Source organism: Lactuca sativa, chromosome 2 (assembly GCF_002870075.4).
Source record: "Lactuca sativa cultivar Salinas chromosome 2, Lsat_Salinas_v11, whole genome shotgun sequence".
In the NCBI taxonomy this organism is placed as follows: domain Eukaryota; kingdom Viridiplantae; phylum Streptophyta; class Magnoliopsida; order Asterales; family Asteraceae; genus Lactuca; species Lactuca sativa.
Window position 1 is genome coordinate 82,174,480 of NC_056624.2, and position 20,434 is coordinate 82,194,913.

A 20,434-nucleotide genomic window follows, 5' to 3' on the forward strand; every position below is an offset into this window, starting at 1 on the left:
AATAAGCTAGAATTGGGACTTATGAATGTTCCAATTGGACCAAGGGGTAAAATGGTCATTTTACCCTAAATAATGTTATATACTCTGATTGAGTGTTAGTATGATTATAATAGCCGGAAGTCATCGGAGCAGCTGTTAGAGACTACTTTCCGCGAGATTCGACACGCAGTTTTACATGGTGAGTTACCTTCCAATAGAGGTAGGTCTAAGGCACAAAGGTCGGCCCACTAGTAGTTGATTATAGCTGAGATGATTTTCTTTGTGATAATTGTCTGGTTTGTTGTATGTTTATGTGCTACCATGATATGTTATATGTGATAGTGGTAGTAGGAGGGGAATAGTCCTTAAGTTCGGTTGTTAGGACCGAAGGGTAGGTTAGCACCCAAGAACAGCTTGACATGGGTAGGTCAGCACCCCAGAACTGCTTGACAGGGTAGGTGACACCCCATAATGGTCGGATAGGGTAGGTCGGGCACCCCAGAATTGCCCGACAGTATGTATCTTATGTGTTATGTGGTATGTGGTATGATAGGGGAACTCACTAAGCTTCGTGCTTACAGTTTTCAGTTTTGTTTCAGGTACCTCTTCGTCGAAGGGGAAGGAACCGGTGCGGTAGCAGCGCATCACACATACACACAGGATTCCGCACTTTGAGATTCATGGGGTTATACTCTGATTTTACTACTATTTGATGATATGATTTTGAGACATGTTTATTATGATTTTATGGATTGATGTGATATCGACAATGTTTGTGGTAAACGATTTTATAAGTTAATTAAAAACAAAATTTTTGGCCTTGAAAATTAGGTTGTTATAAGTTGGTATCAGAGCCTTGGTTTGAGGGATTCGGACACACGTTCAGGGGTATCTAGACTCAAATCGAGGATTTGAAAGATTTTTAACCAAAAAAATGGTTTTTCTAAAAGTTAAAGTGAAAAGGTTTTGAGAAATAACAAGGTGTGTTATGCGTGCGACCGACCGAGCTCAAGTAAGTTTTCCCCAAGAGACCCATAAATTTGTGTAATGATATACTATGATTATGAGAACTGCATGCTAGATTAGGGCTAAGGATTTAGGAAGGATGCTTTTTATGCCTGCTATATGTATATGAGAAATGCATGCTAGATTAGGCTAAGGATCTAGGAAGATGCCTGATATGCCTGTTATATATGCTTATTGAGCTGCAAGATAGCCTCGATAGAATATGCTTGATTTGGGTTATTGAATGCCCGAATGCTGCTTGCTTTGTGCTACTAGGAGTTCTAGCTATCTTTAGTTAACTAGTAAACGAATACATTACATTACATATTGCGAGGACTAAATAATTTCAGAAGGTTAGGTTTAGCCATATTTCACATCTCTTGTTTGAGTCCAACCGTTGTAGGGAAGGAACTCCCATTCGAGGGATTATCTGGTCTTAGTAATATATAATAGTATTCGCGAGTTAGTTAGGTGAAGGTAGCAGGAACTTCTTACACAGCTAATGGCAGAGAGTGGGTTGGAGAGTTACCCTAGGGTAAGCCTAGGACGAGATTAGCAAAGAGTACAATAGTAGAAGAAGGGACTTGGTGAAATCGAAGCAATCCTTGAGGAAAGTACGGATAGATGTGGAAGGTAGTATGGGCCCGTACTATTGAAAGCAGAGGATCCTTACTCGAATCAAGGAGGGACGAGATAGAACCAAGGAACTTGTAGAGTGTGTAAGATCTCTCGAGATTATGTATGACCCTGACATTTATGTATTTTGTTTCAGAATGGTGATGATTATGCGTCACAGAGTAGGAGGATTGGGATCAGGTTCAGGATCAGGTTTGGGTTCGGGTTCCGAGCCAGTGGATGAGAGACTACGTGATTTCATCACGTCATAGATCACAAGAGGTATCCGTAAGGCGACCTCGGTTATCTTTGGGTCGATCAAGGAAGGCATCATAGAGTTGATGGAGGATCGCCTCTAAGAGTTCAGGAGCGACATGGTGTCTAGCCAGTTAGGGTCGTGCACACTGTCCTTCAAGTACTTCAGGAGAAGTGGTGCACCGGATTTCCATGGCGTGAAAGACCCCATCGTGGCTAGGAGATGGATTGCAGACATAGAGTCTGCTCAGCTGATGAGCTTCTGCCCTGAGGAGTCGAAGGTTTGGTATGTTGCAGGTTGTTTGAGAGATAGAACCAGGGATTGGTGGGAGTCAGTTGGTGAATCTATGGGAGACTCAGCCATTAAGGCTGTGAATTGGTCGGATTTTGTGACTCGGTCTAGGCTGAGTTTGTGCGAGCTATGGAGCTTCAGCAGCTTGAGGCAGACGACTGAGACAGTGGCGGAGATTACCGCCAAGTTCCAGGAGAGGACGTTGTTGGTGCCCCAGTATGCGAGGAGTGAGGAGATGCGGAAAACCCTCTATCATGAGATGTTGAGGGCTGATATTCGGGAGCATGTCAGCTACTCAGCATGCCCGACTCTGGATTCTATGATTGCCAGAGCGAGGGAGAGGGAGATTGACTTGGAGCACATCCGGAAGAGGAAGGCGGAAGAGAGACAGGTGACTGGGGCTTCGGGGAAGAAACCCAAGGGATCCGACACTAGGCCAAAGGGCCTGCCGAGCCAGAGCCGCTGCAGGAAATGTGGCAGGCCGCATGAGGGAGCTTGTAGATTGGGATTATCGGGCTGCTACAAGTTCGGCAATACGGGGCACTTCAGCAGGGATTGTACCGCCCCTGCTCCCACTATTCAGACATCAGAGTTTTTGTGTTTCCACTTCAACCAACGAGGCCACAAAAGGTCCAATTGCCAGAGGTTGACAACAGCAGCAGCGCCAGTAGCGGCGCCAGCTCCAGCGACCCTGCGGCTTACAGACGGCCGACAAGGCAAGTCAGAGGTCCCAGTGATGAGGAGCTGAGCCTTCCCGTTGACTACCTAGGAGGCACACGCCGCACCCAATGTGGTGACGGGTATGTTCTCTTCCCCTAGCTCTTATTATATGTTGCTTATGATATTTATGTGCCATATTATGTGTTTTGTTTAGGATCGTTCCATGTGAACGGTATTCTAGTTCAAGTGTTTGTTTGATTCGGGTGCTACCCGATCATTCATCTCCCTTGCACTTAGCAAGAGGTTCCATGTGCCTTCAGGCATGTTGGATTGCCCTCTAGAGGTCAAGATTGCTGACGACTGCTCAGTGCGAGCATCAGAGGTTTTTAGAGATTATGTTCTGAGGCTGTATGAGGAGCGCTACTTGGTAGACCTGGTTTTCTATTTCGTTGCATGGGAACAAGGTTATTATAGGCATGGATTGGTTGAGCCCCAAGGAGTGGTGATCGACAGCGTGCAACAGTTGGTCTGGGTCAGGACCCCGAGTGGGGGAGTGCTGGTGATTCAGGGCGAGAGGCCACATCGCGGACCAACTTTATGTTCAGCGGCGAGGGCTAGGCGCTACCTCCAGCAGGGTTGTGCAGGGTATGTCACATATGTCATGGATACCTAGGAGGCGTGTAAGGCGACGGTGAGCGATGTACCGGTGGTGCGAGAGTACGCAGATGTATTCCCAGAGGAGCTTCCTGGGATACCTCCAGATAGACATTTAGGGTTCAGGATCGACATAGTCCCTAGTGCGGCTCTGATAGTCAAGGCACCATATCGGTTGGCTCCTCCCGAGATGCAGGAGTTGTCTACACAGCTGCAGGAGCGGCTAGACAAGGGATTGATCAGGCCGAGTAGTTCGCCTTGGGGATCCCCGATCTTGTTTGTAAAGAAGAAGGACGGGTTGCATCGGATGTGTATAGACTATTGGGAGCTGAACAAGGTAACGGTGAAGAATTGTTACCCACTACCGAGGATTAATGACCTCTTCGGACTCACTATGGCCACTACGAGTTCTTGGTTTTCCAAGATAGACTTGCGGTCAGGCTACCATTAGACGAGGGTTGGAGATGAGGATGTATAGAAGACTGCTTTTCGGACTCACTATGGCCACTACGAGTTCGTGGTGATGCCCTTCAGGCTTACTAATGCTCCTGCCGCATTAATGGATCTCATGAACCACGTATGCAGACCGATGTTGGATCGGTCTGTGATAGTTTTCATTGATGATATCTTGCTTTACTCCAAGATGCATGAGCAACATAAGGAGCATCTGCGAGAGGTTTTGGATACCTTGGGGAGAGAGTGCCTATACGCCAAGTTCTCCAAGTGTGAGTTCTGGTTGCGCAAGGTGCGGTTTCTTGGGAACCTTGTAAACCAGAACGGGATTTTGGTTGATCCGTCCAAGGTGGAGACCGTGATGAGATGGGAGGTTCCGAAGTCTCCATCTGAGATTCGAAGTTTCCTGGGATTGGCGGGCTATTACCGGAGATTCATTCAGGATTTCTCCAAGATAGTCGTACCCGTGACTCAGCTGACGAAGAAAGCCGTTGTATTTCGTTGGGGGCCTGAGCAGCAGAAAACGTTCGATACTTTGAGACAGAGGCTATGCGAGGCGCTGATCCTCGCTCTGCCAGAGAGCATGGAGGATTTTGTAGTGTACTGCGATGCGTCCAGTTCAGGGTTGGGCGCAGTACTGATGTAGAGAGGGCACGTCATCGCCTACGCGTCGAGGCAGCTGAAGCCTCATGAGGCAAACTACCCGACGCATGATCTGGAGTTGGGGGCGGTCATCTTTGCCCTCAAGATTTGGTGACATTACCGCTATGGGGTCCGTTGTACCATTTACACGGATCACAAGAGTTTTAGGTACCTCATTGATCAGCCGAATTTGAACATGAAGCAACGTTGGTGGCTAGATGTGGTGAAGGATTACGATTGTGAGATCCTCTACCACCCGGGGAATGCCAATGTGGTGGCCGATGCTCTTAGCCGCAAGGCTGCCCCGATCAGAGATATTTGCCTGAGAATGACAATAGTAACTCTACTGTTGGAGCAGATTCGAGAGGCCCAGTAGGAGGCGATGAAGGAGGAACATCGGAAGAGCAAGCGTATTGTGGGGCAAGTTTCCTCCTTCGACTATGATAGTCGTGGGTTGTTGACACTACACCATAGGGTGTGGGTCCCGTAGTATGGAGGTGTACGCCAGGTGCTGATGGAGGAGGCGCACAAATCCAGGTTTTCTATTCATCCCAGGGCGGCAAAGATGTACATAGATCTTCGTCCTGATTACTGGTGGCCCTACATGAAGCGGGATGTAGCTTGGTACGTCGACAGATGCCTGACCTGTAGGAAGGTCAAGGCAGAGCACCAGAGGCCTCCCATCAAGACGCAACCGTTGGACATCCCCATGTGGAAATGGGAAGATATTACTATGGATTTCATCACCAAGCTGCCCAGGACCGCACGGGGAGTGGATTCGATATGGGTCATCATGGATCGGTTGACCAAGAGTGCCCATTTCATACCGATCCAGGAGAGCATATCGGCCGAGAAGCTGGTCGACATCTACATTTGGGAGGTTGTGGCCCGACACAGAGTGTCAGTCTCTGTGATTTCTGATAGAGACGTACAGTTTACTTCCAGATTCTGGAAGAAATTTCACGACGAGTTAGGTACTCGTCTACACTTTAGCACTGCCTGCCACCCGCAGACGGACGGTCAGAGCGAGCGGACCATCCAAACATTTGAGGATATGTTGCGGGCATGCGTTTTGGACTTCAGTGGTAGTTGGGATACCTACCTTCCCTTGGTAGAGTTTTCCTATAATAATAGCTACCACACGAGTATTAACCATCCTCCCTTCGCGATGTTGTACGGGAGGAAGTGCAGGACCCTGATATGCTGGGGCGAGGTAGGGAAGAGTGTCATGGGGAGGACCAAAGTGGTGCTCAAGATGACGAAGAGGATTCAGCAGGTTCGGAGCAGGCTTCAGACTGCTCAGAGTCGGAAAAAAAAGTTATGCCGACAAGCGTCGTTCAGACCTAGAGTTCCAGGTTGGAGATATGGTCCTCCTGAAGGTGTCACCTTGGAAAGGTGTCGTCCGATTTAGGAAACGAGGCAAGTTGGGCCCCAGGTACATTGGCCCTTTCAGAGTTGCAGCCCGGGTGGGTAAGGTGGCGTATAGGCTGGATATGCCAGCCGAGCTTAGCCAGATTCACAATACTTTCCACGTCTCCCAGCTACGGAAGTGCTTGGTAGATGACTCTACAGTGGTGCCTCTTGAGGATATTCAGGTAAATGACAGCCTGAACTACATCGAGCGACCGATAACCATTCTAGATAGCAAGATGAAGGCACTAAGGAACAAGGAATTAGAGCTGGTGAAGGTGCAGTGGCAACACCGCAAGGGCTCGTAATGGACTTGGGAGCCAGAGGATGAGATGAGGGAGCACTACCTCGAGTTATTTCCAGCAGCAACAACAGACTTCGAGGACGAAGTCTAATTCAAGTGGGGGAGATTTTGTAACGCTCTGTTCCGAATTGACTCCTAGTCTAAGGTTGTGGCTCGAAGGTCGGTCATTATAAGGATTATGGCTCTTGGTAAGGTAAGATCTAGGCCCATTTTGGTGCGAGTGATGTATTAGAAGTGATCTGGGTGTTCGGTTCGTGTTTTGGAGCCTAGGGGTATTTTGGTAAAGTGGCAATTTGGGCTTTTGTGGAAAATGTATTTTTTTTTGGAAAGTCTTAAGAAAGTTTTGATTTGTTAGGAGTGTAGGGCTTCTCGTCACCTTTCCATTGATATAAGGATCGTTGGAATCGGTCTTATAACGAAGAAGTTATGGCCTTCGGAAGTTTCGTGGTTTTCCGGCTTAGCCGAGTAAACAGAGCATACACAAAGTGTACGCGGGGCGTACTAGCAAAGAAGGTAGTACACTGGGCGTACCTTGGAGTATGCTGGGCATATTGACCAGGAGGATCGCGAATGTTCCCCGGAGTATGTCGGGCGTACGCCAGTTAGATCAGACCCTATTTTAAGGTCTTGGACCCTATTTAAACTCCTTATCCCATAACCTAACCCTAATATCTTCAGCCTCCACCCCTCTAAACCCTAGAAATCGTCTTATATCATTCATGGTGACATTTTGAGCTTATGGAGTCCATTTTTTAGAGTGTTTGATCCATTTTCAAGAAAATGAAGTTTGATGCAAAGATGGGAATCAAGGAGGAGCTTATGGATCTGGCTTTTGGGACTCATTCTTAGCTTGATGAAGGTATAAAGCTTTGAACTTGATCATTCATCTCCTAGATCTACCAATTGTGAGTTTTTTTCATTTTGGTCCCAAGTATGAGATCTAGTGGTCTTGATTTCATTTCCTCTCTTTGTGTTTCTGAGGTTCAAGATCCATAAAGTTGGTACCTTTAGAGTTTAAGACCATCTATGTTGGAGTTTGAGCCATTTCCATGAAAGTAGAATGATATTTGGTCTTATTAGGGGCATGCAAAGTCACCAAGTCAGTGACTTTATGGGTTTAGACATTATGTGGGACTCAGATCTGTGGTTTGGACTTATGACTTAAAGCATTAAGTGCTTAATGGCAGAAGTGAGGCTAGATGGTAGTACGATGGGCGTACAAGCCAGTACGCGCAACGTACAAGCCATTAAGTAAGTACGCACAACATACTGCTGAGTACGCCCTGCGTACTCAGCTAGGTTGGGTTTCAGACTGTGGGCTTCGGCTTTGGACCATCTGTTTGGGGCCTAGATTCGTGGGCCTTAATGGACCATCATAATGGTTGTGTTCTGGACTAAGTGAAGGATTGGATCTATGGTGAAGGCCTAATAAGGAGCGTGGGCCCAATTTGGAAAATTGGGCCATTCATGGGCCTTTATGGATTTTATGGATTTGGACTTTGTGTTTTAGGCCCTGTTGGGCTATCAGGTTTTGGGGTTGATATTTATTTTTGGAGGCCCATTATGGTTTTGATCCCAAATTGGAAAATTGGGCCATGGATTGGGTCTTAGGGAATTTTTGGTAATTGGGCCTCGTGGACTATTAGGTTTGGGCCCAAATTAGAAATTGGGCCAGTAAAGGACTTATGGACATTATAATGTTGGGCTTTTGTTTTGGGTTTGGGCCTTAGTTTTGGATCATATTGGGCCAGGGGTAGATCGACACCCCATAATGGTCGGATAGGGTAGGTCGGGTACCCCAAAATTTCCCGATAGTATGTATGTTATGTGTTATGTGGTATGTGGTATGTGGTATGATGGGGGAACTCACTAAGCTTCGTGCTTACAGTTTTCAGTTTTGTTTCAGGCACCTCTTCGTCGAAGGGGAAAGAGCCGGTGCGGTAGCAGCGCATCACACATACACACATGATTCCGTACTTTGAGATTCATGGGATTGTACTCTGATTTTACTACTATTTGATGATATGATTTTGAGACATGTTTATTATGATTTTATGGATTGATGTTATATCAACAATGTTTGTAGTAAACGATTTTATAAGTTACTTAATTAAAAACGAAATTTTTGGCCTTGAAATTTGGGTTGTTATAAGTTGGTATCAAAGCCTTGGTTTGAGGGATTCGGACACACCTTTGGGGGTGTCTGGACTCAAATCGAGGATTTGAAAGATTTTTCACAAAAATGGTTTTTCTAAAAGTTAAAGTGAAAAGGTTTTGAGAAAGAACATTGTGTGTGATGCGTGCGACCGGCCGAATACATTCAAAGGATTATTTATCTTTAGTTAACTAGGAGTTCTAGCTATCTTTAGTTAACTAGTAAATGAATACATTACACTACATATTGTAAGGACTAAATAATTTCAGAAGGTTAGGTTTAGCCATATTTCACAGCTCTTGTTTGAGTCCAACCGTTGTAGGGCAGGACCTCTCATTCGAAGGATTATCTGGTCTTAGTGTTATGTAATAGTATTCGCGAGTTAGTTAGGTGAAGGTAGCAGGAACTTCTTGCGCAACTGATGGTGGAGAGTGGGTTGGAGAGTTACCCTAGGGTAAGCCTAGGACAAGATTAGAAAAGAGTACAGTAGTAGAAGAAGGGACTTGGTGAAATCGAAGCAATCCTTGAGGAAAGTACAGATAGATGTGGAAGGCAGTATGGGCCCGTGCTATTGAAAGCAGAGGATCTGTACTCGAGTCAAGGAGGGACGAGATAGAACCAAGGAACTTGTAGAGTGTGTAAGATCTCTTGAGATTATGTATGACCCTGACATTTATGTATTTTTTTTTAGAATGGTGATGATTACGTGTCACGGAGCAGGAGGATCGGGATCAGGGTCAGGATCAGGTTCATGTTTGGGTTTCGAGCTAGTGGATGAGAGACTATACGAGTTCATTGCGTCAGAGATCATGAGAGGTATCCTTGAGGCGACCCCGGTTATCTTTGGGTCGATTAAGGAAGGGATCATAGAGTTGATGGAGGGTCACCTCAGGGCGTTCAGGAGCGACATGGCATCAAACAGGATACCGATTATCTTTGGGTCGATCAAGGAAGGGATCATAGAGCTGATGGAGGATCGCCTCTCAGTCTGAAATGATCGTTAAACAGGAAACTGGTCCAAATATCAACTTTACCGATCACCTATTCATCAAATAGTGACCAATCTCAAATAAAACTCGAACCACCCAAAATACCCTTAAGTCAAACATGGTCAAACCCTAGTCAAAGTAAAAAACAATCAACACTCGAAAGTACCACAATCCACTAGTCACGTCGTGACCCCTAATGGTTACATCGTGACCTAATAAGTCAAATAGTCAAAGAATATCATCCTCCGTCGTGACACCCATGTGCTCACGCCGTGAGAACGCTTTGACCAGAAGCTCTTAATGAAACTTTTAATCCCTTTTTGACCAAGCAACCAAATCCCCCAAAGTGTCTTATTTACTCTAGAACATCATAAAAATCATGGCATTTGGACATGAATGTCCAATGCATGTCCCAAACACTACCTAGGGCACAAAATGAGGAAATGACACCAAATCTCATGCAAAAGTCTTAAAACCCAACCATATTCCAGATCTATCATCTATATTACTCAAGGGACACTGGAGATCCATAAAGTTGGCAACTTTATGGATTCCAACCACTACATCATCTTGAATATAAAGGATTAAGCATAAAAACCTAGATCGAAGCTTATGAAATCATAAAGTAATGAACTTGAAACTCACAAAAGGTCCAGAAGGTGTGAGAATTCTTGATGGAGAGACTTGAATGCAAAAATGTTGGACTAGATGTTCTTCCTCTTCTTCTCCTAGGCTAGAATCACCAAAAATAAGTTCAATATCAAATATGGATGCTAGGGTTTCAAAGTGGAGTGCAAGGAGGTGATGGAGGCTGAGGGTGGGTTAACCCTAGCCCTTACTTCCTTTAAATACATAATAAAACCCCCAAAATAAGGGTTTCCTCTCAGACTGATCTCACATCATGAGCCATATGTGCTCACGTCGTGAGCCTAAAGATGATGCGCGATTGTACTAACCTCCTCATGACGTGAAATACATATCTTAGGTCGGGAGTGTGGTTAAAACCTTTGAATTTTTAAACTTGACAATTGCTCACCTGAACTGAATGTTATAGGCCCTAACTTCTGTATAAGTCTATTATCCAGCTAACAAAACTATAAAGTTATAAATAAACATAAATTATACATATAAAAGAAAATTATTAAATATATAAGTAATCATACATCGTTGATGGTTATAAACTGGTTGCACTCAAGCACATATAAAGGCCTCAGTTTCGACCATGCAACTGCCTGATGGATCACATTCGGTTCTCGGGTACCAAACAAACTACTCATAGAAAAACTCTCAAGAATCCATATCTGAAAGAATCATGTATTAGAATGTTATCAAACAATAATAATAATAAATTGTTAATCATGTACCTTACCTTAAAACCGTGTAAAAAACTGTTTAGGGTGTACTTTATTTTTTGAGTACAAGTGATCCCAAATTATCCTCTCACATGGATATTGTGACATAAAAAATTCCAAATTAAATTTGTAAAAAATATTAGTAATGATAACTATAATCCGTAATCAATGATAATTATAATCACGTCATGATAACTATTGAATTCATCAAGGTTGGATATCAAAGAGAAATACTCCTCTAAAACTAGTTGTTTAGCCTACCACCCATTGAAACCCTTCTCTAATAGATATAAAAGACATACATGATCCGCATCCTCTTCCGGAACGAACAGTGATGACCATTCCGGATCATGTTTTTGACATTCCGGAGACGTTCTTCGTGCTCCAGACCAGTTCCTCACATTTCAGAATGCAATTTTTTGTTTAGGAACACTAGTTTTCTATGTATAATAACATTAAATAAATAACTAAAGTAGTGTTGGGTTAATCCTAATGCACTGTCATCATAAATTCCTACTTCGGAACGTGAATTCATTTTGGATGTGTTCTTCGCATTCCAAAATAAATTTTTTTGTTCCGGAACACTATTTTCGATATATAACAACATTATATAAATAACTAAACTAGTATTAGGTTGGTCCTAATACACTATCATCATCTAATGCTACTCCGGAACGTGTTCAGTTCATTTCGAATGTGCTATTCACATTCTGGAGGAAGTTCTATAAACAAAAATTCTTAAAACAAAATTAATAACAATATAATAGTAAAGGACTTACCCGTAAAACATCCAGGTCATTGTGATCATGTTCCATATCTTAAGCCAGAGTTCAGAATGCATGTCGGAGATCGGAATCACGTAATTCAGAGTGTACCGGAATGCGTGAGATCAGAATCAGAAAGTCAGAGTGTGTCGAATGTCGAAGATCAGAATTAGAAAGTCTAAATGTGTTTGTAAATCGTGATCCATAATGAAATCGAGATCCGGATTTTTTCAGAATACATTCCGGAAAATGAATTTCAAAATGGAAGTTCAGAATGCGTATTGTTACTCCAAAATGAGCATTTCGGAGGATACTTATAGGCTAGCCCAGTAGATATGGAGTCCGAAATTGTTTCCAAAACGGCCCACTCTGGAAAAAAATGTTATTTTGCAAAAAAAAAACAAAAAAAAAAAAACAAAAACAAAAAAAAAACAAAAAAAACAATTTAAATAGGTTGTTCAAAAATACACCAAAAAATGATTGGATTACTCAATTTTCCATTATTTTATATCTTTCATAATTAAGATAAATAAACTTAAACATACGTATCAAACTATAACTATAGAAAAAAATTGTTTTACTTATAGTATATCTCATTTCTTGACAAACTTTGATTGTATCTTAATTTCTACTAATATTATAATTTAGCTAATTGCAAGTCTTAAAATGACTATGCTAATAGTCCAACGAGTATGGACTAGCTTTAGCTTAATTCCAGAGTGTTATGTTAGGCTCAAACTTAATTCACTCGTTCAATGAATCTCTATATATGAACTCAAGGGAGATTTTAGTTCGATTACGAAGCTCAAATAGCTCGAAAATTTTAAGTTTCAATAACTTGAAATATCTATAAGCACTATATTCAAAGAAACATGTTCTATCAAAATAATATCAATACATACTTAAAGCTCCAAAAAAATAGACGATTTAAAGAACCTTTAAGATTTTCAATCCAAGAGACATACAAAAAACTTGAAACCTGATGTTACACGAGATAACATGTCACAATGATTCATCACTAAGCCAATCCTTTTGGATATTGAAAACCATTGATAGGGTACAACACTATGGGGATAATAAACCTTTTAAGGACCTTTTAGGGGCTCAAAGGGAAAAAAAAAAAGGCATAATTGTGCCCACATCAAAATATCAAATGGTCCTTCCTACTTTTTGACATGTCCATGTTCATGCTCCCATGATATGAAATGCCTTTTATCATTTTCCATAATCAAACCAAGCATTACCACAACCATAAAGCCTAACTTATTGCCTATTCCATTTCTTCATCAACTACAATCATGCATACCTCGTGCAATAAGATTGTACTCCTTACACATGACAAAAACTAGAGGAACTAAACCGAACAAGTTTCCTACAACTATTCAATAACAAGGATGACGATATTTACATCTTTTACATAAAAGACATATCAAGAACGAATCTCAATCCCATCTCTTCTGGATCGAAATTTTAATTAGATTTTTTTGTCAAATTAATATCAGTCTTAATCCAATATATGATAAACATATTACATGTCACGTCCTTATTACGCGCCTAAAAGTTGTATATTGCTTCTTGTGATTGTCTTTGGTATCCCAATGATGGGCCTTAGATGGGAAGTTTAACCAAATTTTCCACACAATTATTGCTTCTTTTAGGTCTTTGGTTGTAAAGCATGTGTCTAATAGGCCCCCAAATTGTTTTTTAGGACCATTTTCCATGGATACAAAGAGGCCATTTATATCTATTACACAAGAGTAGATTTCCCATTTTTTTGGTGAGAAAAAAAAAATTACAAATTTTGTCTCATCAACATCTGTCTAACGCTAACGCACTCTCAGACTACAAATACAATACAACTTGTTCTGTTTTGTGATATTTTGTTTGTCCATAACAATGAAGCACGATAAGCAGAAATCGACTTGTTCCATCAAATATATTTTTGACAAAAACTGTTTATATATACAACTTTAAAAGAAAAGGTTAAGCAATGCAATAAATTTGTTTGCAACTTAAAACCTTAAGTTATGAATCATGCTTACAATTCCAACACTATTAAACAACTAGATTTTGCTTTCACAACATAAAATCTTTGTCAATTTTCTTAATCGGCTGAAGAAGTGGTTTCTGCAGTTTCATCGTCACTAAAACTAGATGTCATTTGTGCAGGAGGAGGCCTGAAAATAAGTGATGTCATGTCAGAAACTTTATAAAAAAAAAAGTTAGATAAATAAAAATGGGTTATATCATGATTTTTTATTCGATTCCATTATGGAATGAAAACTAACAAAATGGAAGGAATGACATTCCTTCAAGAATCATCCATTCCAATGGAATGATACATTCCATTCCTTCTCTTTCTCTATCATACCAAGGCTGAGCTCCTTGAGGGTTGCATAGATCCTACATGGCATTTTCCTTACAATTTTGCAAAGAAAACCTGTTTTGACGATTTTATCCCTTGACCTTTGGGCCAAGGCAAGTCTATATGTATAAATTAAACTAAAGAAACATTTCCTTGTACATTTGATATTGAGCAGTAATTTCGGTCAAATCTAAAGTCAACTTGTCCAAGGTATGTGGTAATTTGCTTTATGGATGATGTCACGCTTCATGTGCTATACTGTATTGAGGGTATTTTCGTCTTATTATACCAAGAAAAAAGCCTAACAATTTGCTTAAATCCAATGAAAATTTATCAAAAGAGAGGAATAACAAAACAACAAAAATTACAATATTTTGTCCCAACCCAAATGGTGGGACATAGTCACATGGACTATCTCTCGATCTTGACTCTCGAGTCTGTACAAAAGACACAAATACCCTCATCCACATCAATGAAAATATCCCTAGATGAGAATGAGGGCATTCTCGTCTTTTGCATAGGCAAGAGTCTGAGAGCAAGTCTCTATTCCACCTTGTTCTACCTTTTAGGGTGGAACAAAATATTTTCAATTTTTGTCCCATTGACATGAGTCCCACTTTCAATCCAATGCATGTCAAAGTCAAAGTCAAAGTCAAACACAGTACAAGCTGTTTTGTCATGTCAGAAGCGTATAAAGTGCTTAGCACTGACCTGGTCATGATGGTTCTTGGAGGCATGTCAATCACCGCCTCTTTCCTTGGATATATTTGATGTAGAAACTCTTCCCTACTTCTCTTAGTAACCTTCAATATTAATTAATTAAAAAAAAAAATTGAATTCAAAATTTGAACAATGCCTATGTGTTAAAGTAATTTTTGCATATACTCACTTTCATTTCATTTCCCGGATGAATTCTTGCAGAAACCAATTTGGAGTATTCATCTATTCCTCTTCTTTCTCCATCGAATTCTTCATCCTAAACATTATTCCCATACATTAGGGTATAACCTCTTTGTAGAAAACGGGCAAAATGGTAACTCACACAAGGGGTAAATGCAAGAAATAGCAATGTACTTTCATTGATTTTTATTTATAGCATTCTAATATCAGCTTTACCTATTACAGCGTTGTAATTTGAAAAATCTATCCAACTATAGCAAATTTCAATGCTACAATTGGATAGAATTTTTTCAAAATGCAACTTTGTAATAAAAATAAACAAAAGTACGTTGCTATTTCTTGCATTTATCAATTAAAAAAAAAAAGTTAAGGTTTAGACTTTAGACCTTAGGTATCTTCCTAGACATCCCCCTGTCCTCCAATTCAAGAAATTCACCACGTTTAACAGTCAAATCAGAAGTCAAAGATTCAACACGATCTCTATAGTTGACTTTTGGTGGAGGCCTGATATTGTGGTTAATGTTTTTCCCATAGCCAATCAGATGACGATTGGATACAGATACAGAATCTTGTTGTCTCCTTACACCTGGACCATGACCATGAACATGTTTTATTCTTGTCTCAAAGTGGTCCCGCATGTCATGAATTGAAGTTTCTTCAGCAGAATCATCATTTACTTCCATCGATTGAGAATGTCTATTTTTGGAAAAATGAGGTGTTTGCTTATTATTATGATTATTACATTGGTTGTCAAAGTGTTTTTCACGATGTTTGGATGCATGCCTTATGTCTAAAGGTGAATTATCCAAATCCATGGAATTGTAGCTCTTTGGATTGTATCTTTCATACATCTGCTTATGAAAACAGGAAAACATTAGGTTAGTGTTTTGGAATGATGGAATTGGAGAAAGAATGGAATGATAAAAAGTTATTTGCTTTGCCCGATGGAACGGAATGGACCATTCCTCATGGAATCTGATTCTTTCCATTTTAGTTTTCTTCATTCCATAATGGAATGGAATGAAAAGTTGTAATATAACCCGTTCTTAACTAAATTATGATTCCTTTTTAAATAACTAGAAAATATTGTTATACTATATTCTCATTTGGGTATTAATGAGCTTTTATTATGTTTATTTTTTTTAGTTTTGTTATAATTACATTTAAATAATATATAGAATAGTTTTACGAAAGTCATAATCTTTCATTCAAATTTTTTATATATGTAAATACAGTGTATAACTTCAATTCTACACTACACATTATTTTAATCAAAATCAATGAACTTTTATTTACAAAATATAAAAAGTAAATCATAATAAAAGCTCACTAAAACCCAAAGAAAACTATATCAAAAAAATGTATTATCTACTTTTAATAAAAATGGTCCATTCCATGATTCCATCAGGAAAAACAAACATGTTTAAGGAATAAGGATGAGTAATTGTTAATGCATATGTAGAAAAGATATTCTTAAGTTGATTAATTCAAGTCCCTAAATTGCCCCCAAGAAAGTTGGAAGAAAGAATGCATACCTTGCTTGCATTAGGAGGTTGAAATGTTCTAGAACCATCCGATGAATGAAGCGCACTTGCACTGCGGTCACCAACATAGTAGGATTCTGGAAGAACATCAAGAAGTAATAGGTAAGGGTAAAACCGTAAAACATAATTTTGACAAGCCTATTACAGAAAAAACTTATTAGAATTCATAACATAAACTATATATATGTGTTGCTTTTCTACTTAATGCAGAAAGAAGGATTTAATAGAAGAAGTCAGGGAAACAAGGCTTTTCCCATAACGATAATAGCTCTTTTTGACTTAATGAACTTAATGTGTTAAGCACTTAATATGTATAGCTATACATGGTTGCTTCTTTTTGACTTAATCTGAACAGAATGACTTAATGGGTTAAGGGGAAAAAAGTGGCTTAATGTATTAAAACACAAACCCTTTAGCTATACATGGTTGCTTCTTTTTCACTTAATTTGAACAGAATGATAATAGCTCTTGTGAAATTTGTTTTAAGGAATGTAAGGATAAAATGGTCATTTAGTCTCATTCAGACAGTTTATTCAACATCACCCATTTAGCCACTAGACCTAAACAAGTAAGATTTTATACAAGTATAGAGAAAGAAAACCACATATTAAATGCATTATAAGATGATATAATATAAAAAAATGTTGATAGGATACTTACGGTTGACCGGAATTTTGACCGGATTCTCAAAAGCACCAGGAGGAAGGGCCTCAAATTCAATACCAAGTGGTGGGCCATCCTCTCTATACTGTCTGCCCAATTGCCTCTTGACAGCTGTAATTGCAGCATTTTCAACTTGACCTTTCACCTTTAAATACCCCGATGGGCCACCCCTACCCCTCACACTTTTAAAATCATGACTTGGGTATTTTGACGTTATTGCCCCTACGACATTTTGCGGGTGGAAGCTATCCTTCAACGGGGAGCTGCTTCCAGAAGACGTATCATCATCATCATCATCATCATTACCATCATGATCATCACGATCAACATCATGATGATGATGATCCATGATAATATTGTTGTGTTGAATTTGTAATGGAAGAATGTTTTGAGTTGTGAATCTTCTGCTTTCAACTTCTTTAGGATCAGAGTGTTTGTTGTCCCCTTGTTTGGTGCTTCCACAGGAATCTTGTCGTAGGCCACTGCCACGATCCTGTATGACACCACTTGATCGATCTTGTTTGCCATTGCCAGGTGGCAGGATTTCATCATTTGGTGATTTTTTGTCTTTTAATCTTCGGTGACAAAACCACCCTGAAACTTGCTTTTCTGTTAATCCTATTGAGTCTGCAAGTTCTTGTTTCATTCCCTCTGTTGGATATTTATGTTCTGTAAACAGAATCAAATATAAGAATCAAGAATCTTTAGTTATACATAATACATTGCACTGAGGCTAAATTTGTTTGTTTGTGTATTCTCTTACATTCATATTTCCATTTCTTTCTATTACATGACATCACTTAGTAAAACATTGTAGTTTAAAAATCTACACAATTATAGTGTTATACTTTCAGTTTTCTTTTTTCTTTTTCTTATTACGAGTTTAGGATATTATTACTTTTCAAATCTTGTTATAGAATTAGACTTTGAAAATCTACTACAACATTATACTTTAAACTTTCTTCTTGTTAGTGTATTTATACTTTCAAAAACATATCGAATTATAGCAGTGAAAATCAGTTTGTATTTGGATGATATTGCTATTCTGGGGTGGATTTTTCAATGTATAATGTTAGGAAGAAATGGAAGTATGATGTTAGAAAAAACTAATCAATGTAAGTTTGTTGTTATTTGTTGCATTTACTCTTATTAAACACATATATAGTACAAACTACAAAGAAGGAGATACTAAAGCTAGGTCTAAATGCAAGAAATAACAACTTACTTTTATTTATTTTTGTATTACAGCATCATACTTTCATTTGTTTCAACTACAGCATTAGACTTTCAAATTATACTTCCAACATTCTTCTTATTAATGTATTTATACTTTTAAAGATCTATCGAATCATAGCAATGAAAATAACTTTGTATTTCATTTCATGACATTGCTATAACTGAGTAAATTTTTAAAAGCACAATGTTGTAATTGGAAGAATGGAAGTAAGATGCCATAGTTATAAAACAATGAAAGTATGTTCCAATTTATTGCATTTACCTAAATCAAACTAATATATATATATATATATATATATATATATATATATATATATATATATATATATATATATTCTACAACGAAATGAGCATACCATTATAGAAATTCTCTAGTGCTGCAACTTGAGCTGGTGTCTTGACAATTCTCTTCTGTTTCTTCTCAGGAAGAGCTCTATTCTCATCAGTATGAACTTCTTGAGGTTCTACAATAAAAACCACAAAAAGATTCATAACTACACTGATAATTATAAGAAGGAAAGAAATATATAGCATACAGAAAAAGACATGAATGCCCTCCTCATCCTCATCATTGAAGATAGTTCTAGAAAGCACTCCATTTTAGAGAACTACATAAAACTCATGTCCCTTCATGCCAAAATAATTATCCTCCTTTGGATTGGCATGCTTATTGAGAAAGAGAACAAATAAAATACCTTTTAATAATGTCAACTTTCCATGGAGGGAGTGGGAAACTAAGGTGGCCATTGCACTCATTAGATGTTAAGAAATCAGACCTTTCATGGTATATTTATTTTCCATGATGAGGATGAGGAGGGCATTTACGTCTTTTGCATTGACATCGGTCTCAGTTCCAATACAAGGCTACATAGTAACTAGGCTGTAATTTATTTTCTTTTTGGCCCAATACTACAATTGATTCAGATCTTAAATAGTTTAATGGCTTTATAACCCTAAACATATATATATATATATATATATATATATATATATGTGTGTGTGTGTGTGTGTGTGTGTGTGCCTTTAGCCCCTAAATTGATCATTATTCACCCCATGACATTGACAATACTCAAGTAATCCAAGATAATTAAATACAAGCAATTTCCCTATTACAGATAGATTACAAATTATAACTTCTTTACAATAATAGAACAAAATAATATGAAATGTCCAAACACACTTCCTCTAATGTCAAATGAAAAGAGCTGCACGTTGATCTTTAAGATCAACCTAGTATTGTTCTAAGAAAGCTGATCTTGACTTTGTTTTATAATTTAACACCAACTTCTTATAGGGTTTTTTGGTGTAATAATCAGTTTTGTACAAAAAAGTAGAAACTTTACATTAACTTTGAAACTGAGACTTGGGAATCAAAGTGTTCCTTCTTTTGTGAACGATGGAGTGTATCACAAAGAACAACCAATTGATAGTTTGTAAGAACGCAAACGAAAAGTAGCAGAAAAACACGATATCATATTTGTGAACAAAAAAGCAGATGCATACAATCGAAAATGGAACAACAACAAAGTAATTTAATAAATTAAAATTCAGTCGAAGTGATCTCGAATTGAACCAAGGGGGTCAAAAGGGTCGTCATACCTTCCATAATTGTGGATGCTTTTAGGGTTTTCGTTTGCTCAGCTATCACAACCCCGTTTGCTTTCTGTGTGCTCGATTCAACATTGCCAGTTCAAGAGGCGGAAAATGCAAGAAATCGGAGAGATTTATGAAGATGGTTGAGGAGTTTTTAAGTTAATTTTGGGTTGTTTTGCAAATTAATGGATGGTGAAACGTAATTATGAAGATATTTGGTCTGAATTAGGGAGTTGGTTGTGTAGAAGATGAGAAGAAAAAAGGGTAAAAGGGAAAGACCATAAATCTTGTTGCGATTGATTTGAAGCAAATTTTTTGCATTCTCCTTTATACCTCAACAAATTGCAATGCATTTTCCCCCTTTCACATTTCTAACTCCAAATCTTGATATTTATTTATGGATTTTTTTAAAACTACAAATAATTTAAATGTTTGGGATTGAACCATACCTTCTAATTCTAATTAGTTGTTAGATTATTATTATTATTATTATTATTATTATTATTATTATTATATAAGATCCTAATATTTTATACATTACATATTGAAATATTTACAAATTACAAAACTATAATATAAGTGACAAGAAAGTATCAAAATTATA

At 38.9% G+C, this 20,434-nt stretch overlaps 1 protein-coding gene across 1 annotated transcript; it reads right to left on the bottom strand.

The window, feature by feature from the left end:
- Positions 1–13,438: 13,438 nt before the first annotated feature.
- On the bottom strand, positions 13,439–20,207 carry LOC111919392 (homeobox-DDT domain protein RLT1). Its single transcript, XM_023914975.3, has 8 exons — positions 19,837–20,207; positions 18,594–18,701; positions 16,999–17,670; positions 16,330–16,415; positions 15,181–15,645; positions 14,784–14,870; positions 14,606–14,697; positions 13,439–13,706 (listed from the first exon to the last, which is right to left on the bottom strand). Exons 1-8 carry the CDS (start codon positions 19,841–19,843, stop codon positions 13,634–13,636), a joined length of 1,590 nt encoding a protein of 529 aa, XP_023770743.1. The 5' UTR covers positions 19,844–20,207; the 3' UTR covers positions 13,439–13,633.
- Between the last annotated feature and the right edge of the window lie 227 nt (positions 20,208–20,434).